Source organism: Sinocyclocheilus rhinocerous, unplaced genomic scaffold, assembly GCF_001515625.1.
Source record: "Sinocyclocheilus rhinocerous isolate Xijiao unplaced genomic scaffold, SAMN03320098_v1.1 scaffold484, whole genome shotgun sequence".
Taxonomy (NCBI): domain Eukaryota; kingdom Metazoa; phylum Chordata; class Actinopteri; order Cypriniformes; family Cyprinidae; genus Sinocyclocheilus; species Sinocyclocheilus rhinocerous.
The window spans coordinates 1308217-1322189 of record NW_015658063.1 but is presented as its reverse complement, the minus strand read 5'-3'; the positions used below and the strand labels follow the sequence as shown (position 1 = coordinate 1322189).

Genomic DNA, 13973 nt, shown 5'->3' with positions numbered 1-13973 from the left:
GAGCGAGAGAGAGAGAGAGCGCGAGAGAGCACATACCAGCTTCATCACTGTGTCTGTCACGCGACTCCCCTTTCAGGCTCTGTCTTTACATTTACTTTGAAAGCTGAAGCTCGCAATTATGGTAAGGGGCCTTACATTTCCGAGGAGTGCTTGCGGTGTTCGGCCAATCACAGTGCACTGGGTCAGCTGGCCAATCAGAGCGGACTGCGCTTGTCAAAGGAGGGGGCTTTGTAGAAAACGAAGCGTTTGAGAGAGGCGGGGCATAGAGGACCTACAATAATGTACGGTATTTGAAAAATAATGTGTTTTTTGAACATTAAAGCATGTCAACATATTCTGTTACACCAAATACACAAAATAATGATCTTTAAAATAGCATCATATGACCCCTTTAATAAATACAATAAATTTCAGTCTTTGATTTATGGCTTAATTTTGTACAATAAAAATGTCTTCACGTTTCCTAAATAGTCTGAGTGCTGAAGCAAAAACAGTTCAGAACCACATTTTAATGTGAAACTGTTGGAAAGCTATTAATGCTTTTGTTGGCTAAGCAAGTGCACATGCAGTTATAGATCACAACATGTTGTGTTGTTTCACTGTTTGTGGCATTTGAGAATAACACACGACTTACTGCTCAGCAAGATCAGCAGCTCTCTGAACCAAATCAGACAAGGTGTCAGCGCCTGGCACCGCATCACCTGAGGGAAACTCCTGAAATAGACATACAGGGAATGAGGGAAATGCTGAGAATTTTCAAAACAATGATTATACTTTTATTAACCCTCTATGTGATAGTTAGGCTGTAGATCCCATCTAAACATTCAGCTGAAAACCTCAAGCTAAAAAAACACCCATATTAATATAACAACACCCATATAAATATCATAACGAAATACTCACAGCTTGTTGGATGTCCCGTTTGGCCTGTTGCAGTTTTAACCTGACCTCACTGATGAGTTTACGGATTTCTGAAACTTCTGTTCTGTACTCCTGATCCTTGTTTCTGATCCCATCCACTGTTGTCAACAAAGCCTCCATTTTTCTGTCCTCTCTCAGCTGGGATCGGCTAATGCTCGCCAGTTTATCTTGAAGCTGTTTCTCTGTATCTATTTGGAATAAAAAAAGTCTTAAATAAACTAGCTAGACACAAGGAATTAAACAAGATTTAAAAAAAGGATTTTCATACTTGTGAGTTCATTTGCTCTAAATTCCAGGTTTTGCACCATGACCTCTGCGGCCCTAATAGCCCGTTCCATCTGAGCATCATTGACTAGAGCATCATCACCTCCAATTCCTTTAAATAAATCCTCCATTTCTTGCAGCTGTCTTACATAAACCTCTATCTGAAAAAAAACAACACAATGTTTGACATTTATTTGCCATCAACATTTGTTCATATATCTCTACTTAAACAGGTTTGCTGGGACTGGATCCAACACTACAGCAAATGCCATCATTTAATGTTTCCAATCATTTTTTTGTTTTTTGTTTTTGAGATACTACAGTAGAGAGATGACAGGAAAGCACTAGGAGGAGAGAGGGGAGCGGGATCGGCAAAGGACCTCGAGACGGGAGTCAAACTCGGGTCGCTGTGAGCGCAGTTGCACTATGTGTCAACGCACTAACCACGAGGCTATTGGCGCCGACTCCAATCATTTTTAACCTCAAGTGAACAGGCTTTTTTTCTCTTGTTATACAGATTTGGTAAATGCACTAGAGTTACCAGCAGTCTGATTCTGTGCGTGCTGGTCCCTGGGAAAACAGCACATTTAATTCCACCCACACAAGCAGTGTTCAAAGCAACATATCACTCTCCAGATAATAAACAATCATCAAATCCAGCAGGACTCACTCATTTTTTTTCTTTCACACAGCGTAGTGTAAAGTGCTTATTTTGACATGATATTAAATTATCATTATTTTCTCATGGTTAAATCGCACACTCATACACATATTTATATATATTATATTTTAAAATATATTAACATAGAAGTCATTTTAATAATATTTAACAAAATATCACTGTTTTTACTGTATTTTATAAAATTCAATAATTGAAGACTTGGTGAACATAAGAGACTTAATTCAAATGATTTTTCATAATACATTTCATGAACATTACATCTCATATCATATCAATATTTTTATTTGTTTGTTTTTGTTTATGTTTGTTTTGAGTTCTGCAATGTCTTACCTTGTTCTTGACTGGGTTAAAGCAGGAAGGACATGTTGATTTGTCACACTTGAGTCCATCGTAACCTTCCTTACACTTGCACTGTCCTTTATCATTGCATGAATTTGACACAGAACCCTGTCGGTTGCAGTTACAAGCTACAGGGAGAAAAGAGCAAAACTGAGGTGACTTTCACTGTTATGGATTTTACATTTCACTTCTTTAGCAACATTATATTCCAACACATTCTCACTCCCAACTCGTCACATATTGACGCTTCGTCAGGACCCTTTGGCGTCACTTTTTGAAGCTCAAGGTACCCCTTTAGCGTCACTTTTCGATGTGCAGTGTCCTCCATTGGGTTTCTTATTTAAAGAAATCATAAATATTGATATGATATGAGATGTAATGTTCATGAAATGTATTATGAAAAATCATTTGAATGAAGTCTCTTATGTTCACCAAGTCTTCAATTATTGAATTTTATGAAGACTTGGGAGTTGGGAGTGAGAGCGTGTTGTAAATTCAGGCTTTTGACAGTTATAGTTATTTGTCATACCCTGACATGGCTCTGTGAGGTAACTGTGGTAGTATCCATCTTCACAGTTCTCACACTTGGGGCCGGTGCTGTGATTCAAGCACTTCCGACACTCCCCTGTCCGGCGGTCACAGTTGCCGACAGCGTTCTGGTCCACATGGCCATAACATTGGCAAGGCTGGCACTGTTTGGGAGGGCCATACTCTCCCAGAGGGTCTCCATAAAAACCGTCATCACAGATTTCACAACGAGAGCCTAAAAAAATGTTATTAGTAAATATGGGGAATCCCTTCATTGTGATTAACAACAGTAGTCTACATTCATACAGAAATAAGATTCACAGTTATTTTATAGTTCCATTTAAATTTCAACTAATGTTCTACTAATGTTTTGACTTTTATAATCCTACTTTTATAGTACTTTTTGACACTTTACAAATCGACAGAGCCAATTATTTTATTATACATGTACATTGTACATAAACAAGATTTTAAAAAAGGATTTTCATACTTGTGAGTTCATTTGCTCTAAATTCCAGGTTTTGCACCATGACCTCTGCGGCCCTAATAGCCCGTTCCATCTGAGCATCATTGACTAGAGCATCATCACCTCCAATTCCTTTAAATAAATCCTCCATTTCTTGCAGCTGTCTTACATAAACCTCTATCTGAAAAAAAACAACACAATGTTTGACATTTATTTGCCATCAACATTTGTTCATATATCTCTACTTAAACAGGTTTGCTGGGACTGGATCCAACACTACAGCAAATGCCATCATTTAATGTTTCCAATCATTTTTTTGTTTTTTGTTTTTGAGATACTACAGTAGAGAGATGACAGGAAAGCACTAGGAGGAGAGAGGGGAGCGGGATCGGCAAAGGACCTCGAGACGGGAGTCAAACTCGGGTCGCTGTGAGCGCAGTTGCACTATGTGTCAACGCACTAACCACGAGGCTATTGGCGCCGACTCCAATCATTTTTAACCTCAAGTGAACAGGCTTTTTTTCTCTTGTTATACAGATTTGGTAAATGCACTAGAGTTACCAGCAGTCTGATTCTGTGCGTGCTGGTCCCTGGGAAAACAGCACATTTAATTCCACCCACACAAGCAGTGTTCAAAGCAACATATCACTCTCCAGATAATAAACAATCATCAAATCCAGCAGGACTCACTCATTTTTTTTCTTTCACACAGCGTAGTGTAAAGTGCTTATTTTGACATGATATTAAATTATCATTATTTTCTCATGGTTAAATCGCACACTCATACACATATTTATATATATTATATTTTAAAATATATTAACATAGAAGTCATTTTAATAATATTTAACAAAATATCACTGTTTTTACTGTATTTTATAAAATTCAATAATTGAAGACTTGGTGAACATAAGAGACTTAATTCAAATGATTTTTCATAATACATTTCATGAACATTACATCTCATATCATATCAATATTTTTATTTGTTTGTTTTTGTTTATGTTTGTTTTGAGTTCTGCAATGTCTTACCTTGTTCTTGACTGGGTTAAAGCAGGAAGGACATGTTGATTTGTCACACTTGAGTCCATCGTAACCTTCCTTACACTTGCACTGTCCTTTATCATTGCATGAATTTGACACAGAACCCTGTCGGTTGCAGTTACAAGCTACAGGGAGAAAAGAGCAAAACTGAGGTGACTTTCACTGTTATGGATTTTACATTTCACTTCTTTAGCAACATTATATTCCAACACATTCTCACTCCCAACTCGTCACATATTGACGCTTCGTCAGGACCCTTTGGCGTCACTTTTTGAAGCTCAAGGTACCCCTTTAGCGTCACTTTTCGATGTGCAGTGTCCTCCATTGGGTTTCTTATTTAAAGAAATCATAAATATTGATATGATATGAGATGTAATGTTCATGAAATGTATTATGAAAAATCATTTGAATGAAGTCTCTTATGTTCACCAAGTCTTCAATTATTGAATTTTATGAAGACTTGGGAGTTGGGAGTGAGAGCGTGTTGTAAATTCAGGCTTTTGACAGTTATAGTTATTTGTCATACCCTGACATGGCTCTGTGAGGTAACTGTGGTAGTATCCATCTTCACAGTTCTCACACTTGGGGCCGGTGCTGTGATTCAAGCACTTCCGACACTCCCCTGTCCGGCGGTCACAGTTGCCGACAGCGTTCTGGTCCACATGGCCATAACATTGGCAAGGCTGGCACTGTTTGGGAGGGCCATACTCTCCCAGAGGGTCTCCATAAAAACCGTCATCACAGATTTCACAACGAGAGCCTAAAAAAATGTTATTAGTAAATATGGGGAATCCCTTCATTGTGATTAACAACAGTAGTCTACATTCATACAGAAATAAGATTCACAGTTATTTTATAGTTCCATTTAAATTTCAACTAATGTTCTACTAATGTTTTGACTTTTATAATCCTACTTTTATAGTACTTTTTGACACTTTACAAATCGACAGAGCCAATTATTTTATTATACATGTACATTGTACATAATAACAGACTTTTCAATTTTGGGTGCACTATCCCTTTAAGAACATCTGCCTCATGTTTCCCTGTTCTTTTACTCTGTGTTCCTCACCTGTAGTCCCCCGGGGACAGCGAGCACACATCACCTCCTGGGTTCCTGGAATAACATAGCAAGCCTCTCCCTCGGGACAAGGACACTTCTGGCAGGAGTTGGACTGTTGGCGATTTACATAATAGCCTTTAGGACACATTTGCAGATTTGGTATCTCATCAGCCGAGTAACAGCCTCCTGTAAACACAACAAATCCACCGTTCTCAGCTCAGACTTTTCTTCATAACTAAAACACCAACATGCGTTAAACGCTAAAATAACCAACCTGTTTCTGGATCACATGTTCCACCCTGACAGAAGCAGGGATCACACGGGCTTTGGGGGCCTTGGCCAGGGAAACGTCTCCTGTATCCAGTGGCACAGCGTTCACAAAACAGTCCATCATAACCAGCAGGACATCTGCACTTTTCTACCCAGGTGGCAGGGGTGCCGGGACCCAGTTTAGCTGACACCAGAGACACATCATCCAGATAACCACGTCCTGTTGTGAAAGCAGATATACTATTATTTTATTCTGTATTATGTTATGTGTGCACTTGTTTCCAACAGTGCAGCACAGTGAAGAGATTAAACACTCACCATTTTCACCAAATGTTCCTCTGATTTTAATGGCTGTAAGGTTGCTCAGAAGTGTTTGAAATTCTTTGGATGAGAGCTGTGGTTTCCATTTGCTGCCAGGCTGTTCGTCCATTCTATGAAGTATGATATGCATTAGAAGATTTATTATCACACTCAGTCATTTGTCACATTTGTATATAAACAGAACAATCAAAACACCTCTAAAATTGGTCAATAACTGATATGGTACGCATATACAGTACCATGTATCCCTAAAAAATGCATCGACTTAAACAGAAGCAGGAACAAGGGCAAGGTAAGCACCGCTTACATTTCTTTAGAAAACACAAAGATCTAGTTATTAAAAATGATGTGACTCACTTGAATGTGTAGGTGACTTTCTTGCCACAGGGAACCACTGTCCTCAAGTCTCCTAGCGAAGCAGACACCTTAAGACCTGCTCCTTCTAGGATAACATCAGAGATGGAAGGACGACGGACACCTCTGTCCAGACGCAGAGCGAAGCTGAGTGTCTGACCGTAGCTCAATGCCTGATTCCCCAGGTAGTATGCTACATTAAACACAGAAGCACAGTAGTCAACGAAATGTCAATACATCACTGATTGTAATGAAAGTAATAGAAAATGTAATCAACATACCTGGAGCAAACAGATAAACAGGAAGGATCTCCTTAGAGATAACCTCAAGGTCTTTGTGAGTAGGAGACCATCTGAATTGCACTTGTGAAGGGTTCACACCTTGAACAGTGGCGGCTCGCCAGCCCTCAGGTCCTGTGAGACGAGACAAACGTTTGCTTTAAATCAACAACTAAAACCAAATGTGATTTACTAAAACCAGAGATTTCACATCAAGCTCACCGTTTTCAAAAGTTGAAGTGATGTTGTAAATGGAATATCCCTCAGCTGAGGAGCACACATTTGAGTGGCCGCTGCAAAAGCAAGGCAGGCACTCCTCTGTATTATACGTGAGACGGCCGCTGTTACGTGACCGACAGATTAGCCTGCATAAGAAGAACATTGATTGAACCAAATAATCCTTCACTGTAATAGTTAGATACAAGTCAGAGATGCAAGGCTCACTGTTCTCACCTCAAAGGCTCACATCCACTGGCAGTGACTGGAGAGTCATCACGACAGCGATCACACTTGTCTCCATAAACTCCTTGTTTACAGGTACACCGTCCCTCATTGTTGCACCCTGGTCCTTGAGAACCTGAATAGAACAAAGTATATGCATTTTGCTTATACTTTACTATATAGGGTGGACCCACAAATATTTGAAAACTATTAAAAATGGACAAACGTATTTTCATTACATAACAAAATAGCAAAACAAGTATCATTTATTTGAACAAAATTTAGCACAAGCACACCTTTCAATTAAAATATTTCACAAAATTAAATTTCCTATATTTGTAATTATGAAACAATATGGTAGTGAAAACCCAGCTAAAGTCATTTTTTTGTGATTTACTATTTTCTACATAAAATCATCCTTCATAAGGTAACTAACATTCTGTGGAAATGTAACCTTGATATCTTTAATATTGACTGAGTAAGACCATGTCAAATATTGAAATCATAGTGAAATTAATAGCTGAAATCAAACTTTGATGCTTGTTATCTCATTATTAGATTTTGAGACTTTAGCCTGGATTTCACAGAGAGGGTCACATATATGTATTGTTTAAAATGAACATCAAAATCTTGGTTGTCAAACTTTGAGGAACATGTTCATATGTTAATATGATGAACTATCACGATAGTTATTCTGCTAAGACAGTGTGAACTTGAGGGAAACTGACTTCACACCACGAAAAATGACCTTGGGACCAATTGGTTAAAAAATTAATTAAAAGGTGTCTCAAAAAAGTCAGTTCTGGGAAAAAAAACCTCTGGCATCATTTGTTTGCAGGTGCTGCTTGGTTTGATATTTTGCATCTAATACAATGGAACTGAGACATTTTTTAAGTGTGATTTAAATATTTTTGGGGCCAGATTCTGAAACATTAGAAAAAGAAAAATTGACAACAATGTCCCACATGACTGTAAAATCTCCCACTGTGCTTATAAACCTTATGCACCAGAGAAACAAATGTGCAATTCTTTAGAATTTTATCTTTGAACTTTCATTTTTGTGGTAGCTCTATAGCATCACTGTTGAAGAGCTGGTGAAGTGGATTTACTTATTGCAGAGTTAACGTTATCATGTGCATTGTAATGTTTGAAGCGGATGTCATAACAAATATCAGTAGACCAGGAAGATTTTAAAACGAGCGGAGCTACATAATGTCTATAGGTATTGGATGCTTGAACAAACAAGTGAAATGTTCAAAAAAAAATTTTTTTGAGGAAATCAGTCTATATTACTTATTATTTAAATTTTTCCTACATGTGGTTGCCGCAAGCCCGCCGGCCGCGCCGTTCTCAAGTCCACCTGCCTCTGCTCACTCTAGCCCGCCGTGTGTTTCATTGTGAAACCCAAATACACAAAATAATGTTCTTTTTAGCAACACCATATGACCCCTTTAACTTAAGTTCTCAGGGAACCCCTGTGATCGTTCATCCAAAAAAATGACAATTCTTTTCCTGTATGACTTGGAACATAAAAGGAAATTAAATGCATTTTTATTTTTGTAAGAACTCTCTTTTAGTAAAGAAAAAAATGACACTTTTACTTAAAATAGCAGCTCACCTGCAGTGTTGCAGTTGCAGGGCACACAGTTGTCTCCTGCTCTCTGGTGGTAGTATTCTTCCTTACAGTTTTCACAGTGCCGCCCTTCAGTGTTTCCTTGGCAGTTTATACAGTAGAGTCCCAGGTGATCTCCTCTGCAGTGCTGAGCCTTACCATGACATGAACAGGCAGTGGAGGCTGCAAGACAACATGCCAGGATGGGTTACTTGGTGTCAATAACTTTTCCCTATTCAAAGCAGGAACCTACAAAGATGTTCTGTGGTTAAGGAATGTGCTGAATAAGTAGATATTTTACAGTCTTTGAAAAGATAGTATCGCTGCACATTGTCAAAGTTAATTGGCGCCAGTCAAGTTTTTAGTGGTATTGCTGTGAGCAGTGACATCCTTAGGGGGGTGCAACTGGTGCGGTCGCACCGGGCCCCGTGCTTGAGGGGGCCCCGCGGCGAACGGACCGAGGGGGACCCCCCCCTCCAGGAACAAGATCGCGAACGGACCGAGGGTGAACCCGAAATGCGAACGGACCGAAGGGGGCCCCGCTCCCTACCTCGCACCGGGCCCCGCGTCAGCTTAGGATGGCCCTGGCTGTGAGCATGGGAAAGTAACATCTAAAGACCGTCTTATACCTATAAAAACAAACAATTTCCACAAATGCAGAAAATTACACTCCACCCAAAGGTATATTCATTCACTCTCCAGGATATTATACAGACAATTAGTCAAACCCACAAACCATAAGCTATCGGAGAATACAATAACAAAACCACACATGTCTGAGGATCAACAAGTATCTGAAAGACACTCCGGACATCCAGGGGTGGACAACTTTTAAAAGGGAAGAAGAAATACCCTCAGCTGTGTATACACATTAGATCATGTGTGATTACCTGCAATAAAACAACCTAGTCCATGTTCAGCCAGGCCTAGTGTGTTGAGCACACAGACGATAATGGATGTTAGATAATAGACTGGCTTTGTGGGTAGGACAAGCTCACTCTTGTAAGTAATTTATCGGAAAGGTAAAATGAGGTAATGTGAAGTCAGCATGAACCAAACCTCATCCACTCAGAACAGACATTCCATTCCTCCTAACGGGGCAACAACAGGGTCCCTCACAGGTGAGCAACACAGGTAGGCAGCAACAACAGCCTCTCAATGAGAGACAAAACTACCCAGCTGTTAGACAACAGTCATCCTTACAGGGCCTCAGGAAAAAATTTTTCCCGCACAGACTGTGATGTGTTTCCAGTTTCGAAAAGTTTTGTTTTTTTTCTTTTTAAAAAGTTTTCTTTTTCAAAAGCTGTATTTTTCCTCTTTTGGAAAGTCGTGAAAATGCTATCGTACTTTTTAATCTTTTGCTATTAGAGCAAATGGGAATCCAAAAATCATAATTTAGGAAAAATGAAAAAAAAAAAAGATTTTCTTTCTCTTTTTTTTTAGTTTACAAGGCGTCCTAAAGCGGCGCGCATGCGCAAGACGCCCAAAAAGCAGCAGGACGCGGCGCAACCGTATCGAATGTTTACAAAGAATTAGACTACAATTAAACTGTTCTCTATAAAAAAACATTTTTTTTAAACTACAAAAATAAAAAACTTGTGTTATGTCATAAAAACTGCATGTATAATAATTATAGAATTTGAATTATTTAAGAATTCGCGGGGAAAAGTTGCCTAGAAGTAGCCTAGGCCAACACATTCATAATCATTATTGTTACACTTTAAATCATGCTGATTGTAGCCTATCCGGCTAAGAGATTTTCCCCTTATCACTATGATTATGAGCATTGTGGTTATGATTAGACTATTATTATGATCTGATTGGATGTATAAGTCAATAACTATGTCAGTAGTTTTTGTTGCACTGCAGTTCACTGTGTATACTGTCATTATAATCTACAGTAAATACAGATATAATGGGCTTTCTGATCACTTGTCACTAGTGCTTCTTTAAAATACGATGCCAAATGGATTAACCCCTACCATTTTACATTGTTAAATATAAAACAGAGAAAACAGAAAAATATGAAGAAAGGGTAAATACCCAAACTTATTTTACTAGTTTCACACCTTAAATTAGCTTTGTTGGACTGAATTTATTCAGCAAAGTGCTCACAAATCACTCAAGATTAAGCACTACTTAACGTAGCCTACCACTTGTACACTATCATAATGTCAAAAATGAATTCATACGCAGGCAGAATAACTTCACTTACATCGGACTGTTCCGTGAACTGGAGACCAGATGCAAACTGCGCAAAGAAAGATCCAACTGATCTTCATTTTCCACATCCAAGAAACAAGAATCGATGCCGTGTCCTCAGTTTTATAATGTCTGCTGGATATTGTGGATGCTGGCGGTCCGTTAGTCCTCAGCGAGATGAGATGGACAGCTGATCCCCGCGCGAGCATTTAAAAACTTCCCACCTGACAAGCGCGGGCGCGTCGAGCTCGTGTCTCAACGGTTCATTTACTCACGAGTGAATCACACAGCATATGTGCCTGATAGGAAATGTATCATGCCAGTCCTCTCATAAAGACGTGTTTGATTAGATGCCTTTAACCACAGCAGCAGAACAATTAAACCCATTGTTCATCAATGCTTCAGATTATTTGGATCTGAGTGTGCACTGTGATATTAAAAGTAGGATAGTAATGCTTGAGGGCTGAGGCTGTGTGTAATAGACAGTTCCATAGTAATAGATCCATAGTACTCGTATTAATAAAGTGATACACAAAACAACAGGCAGAAGAAGATACAAATTAGATAAACCAATTTTAAAAATGTAGTAGGCTATTTAAATTAATGTCCATGTATTTTTGAAAAAATAAATAGCATTATCTAAAATAAAAACTGATTTAATGACTCTAAAATGTCAAGTATAAAGTACTAAAACATAAATATATGCGAGTAAACATATATATTATATATATCTTTATTTGACCCTCTATCTCTAGCACTTTCTATTCTATTTTAATTCTACTTTATCTATTTATCTTCTTTTTTGTTAAAAAAAACAACACACTAGCTTTCTATTTTTTCTATTCTATCTACTGGTTTTTCTTTTTGTGTGTGAGTGTGTGTGTGTGTGTGTGTGTGTGTGTGTATATATATATATATATATATATATATATGTATACAAATATATGTTATATATATAAATGGGGAAAAAACACACTTTAATGTGGCAGCCAAACGTTTTTTTAGGAGGTAAATGTTCCAAATTCCTTATGCCAAAACTTTATTCTCTTTAAAAATCATAAAATATTTATTACTTAAAGAACACACTACAGACAGTAAATGCCAAGAGAGAACCTCACTTATATAATATCTGTACTGGCACTGAATCACTGTTGTGTTGAACTGGGTGCATGGATAATGACTTACTGTAGCATTTAATCACACGCCATTTGGCAACTTTTTAGTTATTTACAGTATTTTGAAAATGAGTAGTAAAGAAAAAAAAAACATTAGGCCTTTGACTGTTGCTTAGATATCAAAACTACAGCTGTCATCAAAGTACCGGCACAAACTGAACCGCACTGGTAGAACAGCCAATATACAGCACTCATGAAAAATCCCAGGCCCGAGGGCAGTGAATTTCTGGCTACGCCCTGTCACGAACTCTCTGAGAGGAAAGGGAAGACGCTGGGCTGAGTCAGAGGTGTCTCAGCTACGCATTACCAAAACACACCCAAACATCCAGCGCCACACATCTTTCTCTTCCACACCTTGTTCCTCACACAGACGCAGCGAGCCCCACCTAAACCTCTCCAGGTAAACATGCTCATACGCAGAGAACGGCATGGTGTAGTGTGAAGCACACCCTGTCTGCCTCTCGCAGGACGCTGCCAGCACCACACCCTCACACACACACACACACACACACACACACACACTGTGACAGGACACGATAAGAAACAGTGAGAGAGAATGGGAAAGTCTCATAAGGCCTCTCATAGATCACTGAGAATAATCAAAATACAATAAATAACCTGCCTCTTAGTTATTACATCAAGAAAACACTGCAAATTTCATTTAATTTCTTTCTGTATAGGTTTTGTACTTACTGGAGTGAATATACAAAATATATGAATGTCATTACATTAATATATAATGTGTCATCTTTTTAAAATAAAATAAAAAACGTATGAATGTCATTGCATTAATGTATATTGTTGTGGCATCTATTTAAAAAAATGTTTGAAGTCATTGCATTCATGTATATTGTGGCATATATTTAAAATAATAAAACAAAATAAAATAAACAAATCAATGTTGAAAGAGTATTTTTTTTCAGGATTCTTCAATGAACTAAAAAGTTCTAAAGAACAGCATTTATTTAAAATGATATATATTTATTTCTAATATTTGATATGTCCTTAATGTTACTTTGGAACTATTTAAAATAAAATAACGTAAAAATAAAATTAAGTAAAATAAAAATGTATAAATGTCATTGCATTATGTATTGTGGCATATATTTAAAATAAAATAAAATGATTTTTTTAAAAAATATTATTTAAAGAAAAATACAACACACTCTTTCTATTCAAAACATTTCACAAAAGATTAATTTTGCAAAAGATCATTTGAAATGATAAAACTATAATATACGATTTAAAATTAAGAACAAAACAGTTTGTTTTGATATTTTCTTATCTAATCAGAAACATTAATGTGCCATAAGTGTCCCGATTCTTTTTGGACCATTTTGTGGTTTTGCAACAAGTCAGTTATTTTGTAATAAAGATTATAAATTAAGTTGAGTGACCATAAAAGTGAATAAACTCATTTGATTCCACTGATTCAAGGATTTGACTCTGCAGACGATAGTTCCTTTCAATCTAGTCATCAGTCTGGTGGATTTTAAGAAAACCCCTCTTTATTTCTTTTTTTAGAGTCATGACTGCCAGCATATTAAAGAGAGCCCCTTATGTTAAAGATGTAAATGACTTTTGGAAACTCTGTTAAGGCCAAAACTGGCACAATGCTTTTCATTATGTGTCTAGTTCACATTTTGTACTTTCAGGCTTGTGGAGGAGAAAAACACATTTAATCAAATTGAATCGGATATGAAATGCAACCGCATATGATGATGGCCGCTGAGTCATGGCGAAGTCTTAACAAATGTGTTTAGGAATGATATTGCTAATAGTGCTGATTTTGTGTCAGATGAGTGAATCTGTCTGTAACACTGACCAACTTGATTTGGTAATGAGTCTGTGTCATTTCCTGCACAGCAATAAAGACACAATGCTGTTTACTGCACTGCTATTATGATATGAATATGGTTTAAATATGCTCTAAACTATAGATTAATAATCTGAATTTTGTTTTACTATAGGCCTAATTGGAGCTATTATGTATTTGTTTTTTAAGTAATGCAC

General features: G+C 37.6%; 1 protein-coding gene across 1 annotated transcript in view; it reads right to left on the bottom strand.

The window, feature by feature from the left end:
• Positions 1-11097, bottom strand: part of LOC107722066 (laminin subunit gamma-2-like) — a 15820-nt gene extending 4723 nt beyond the window's left edge. Inside the window, exons 1-14 of the mRNA XM_016530287.1 lie at positions 10799-11097; positions 8590-8766; positions 6984-7107; positions 6753-6895; positions 6534-6665; positions 6256-6445; positions 5896-6008; positions 5582-5797; positions 5317-5493; positions 4771-5004; positions 4233-4369; positions 3225-3381; positions 904-1109; positions 635-714 (exon numbers count right to left, since the gene is read on the bottom strand). Of these exons, the coding sequence (XP_016385773.1) occupies positions 635-714; positions 904-1109; positions 3225-3381; positions 4233-4369; positions 4771-5004; positions 5317-5493; positions 5582-5797; positions 5896-6008; positions 6256-6445; positions 6534-6665; positions 6753-6895; positions 6984-7107; positions 8590-8766; positions 10799-10994 (2282 nt within the window). The 5' untranslated portion in view covers positions 10995-11097. The remainder of the gene's footprint in view (positions 1-634; positions 715-903; positions 1110-3224; positions 3382-4232; positions 4370-4770; positions 5005-5316; positions 5494-5581; positions 5798-5895; positions 6009-6255; positions 6446-6533; positions 6666-6752; positions 6896-6983; positions 7108-8589; positions 8767-10798) is intronic.
• Positions 11098-13973: the final 2876 nt, after the last annotated feature.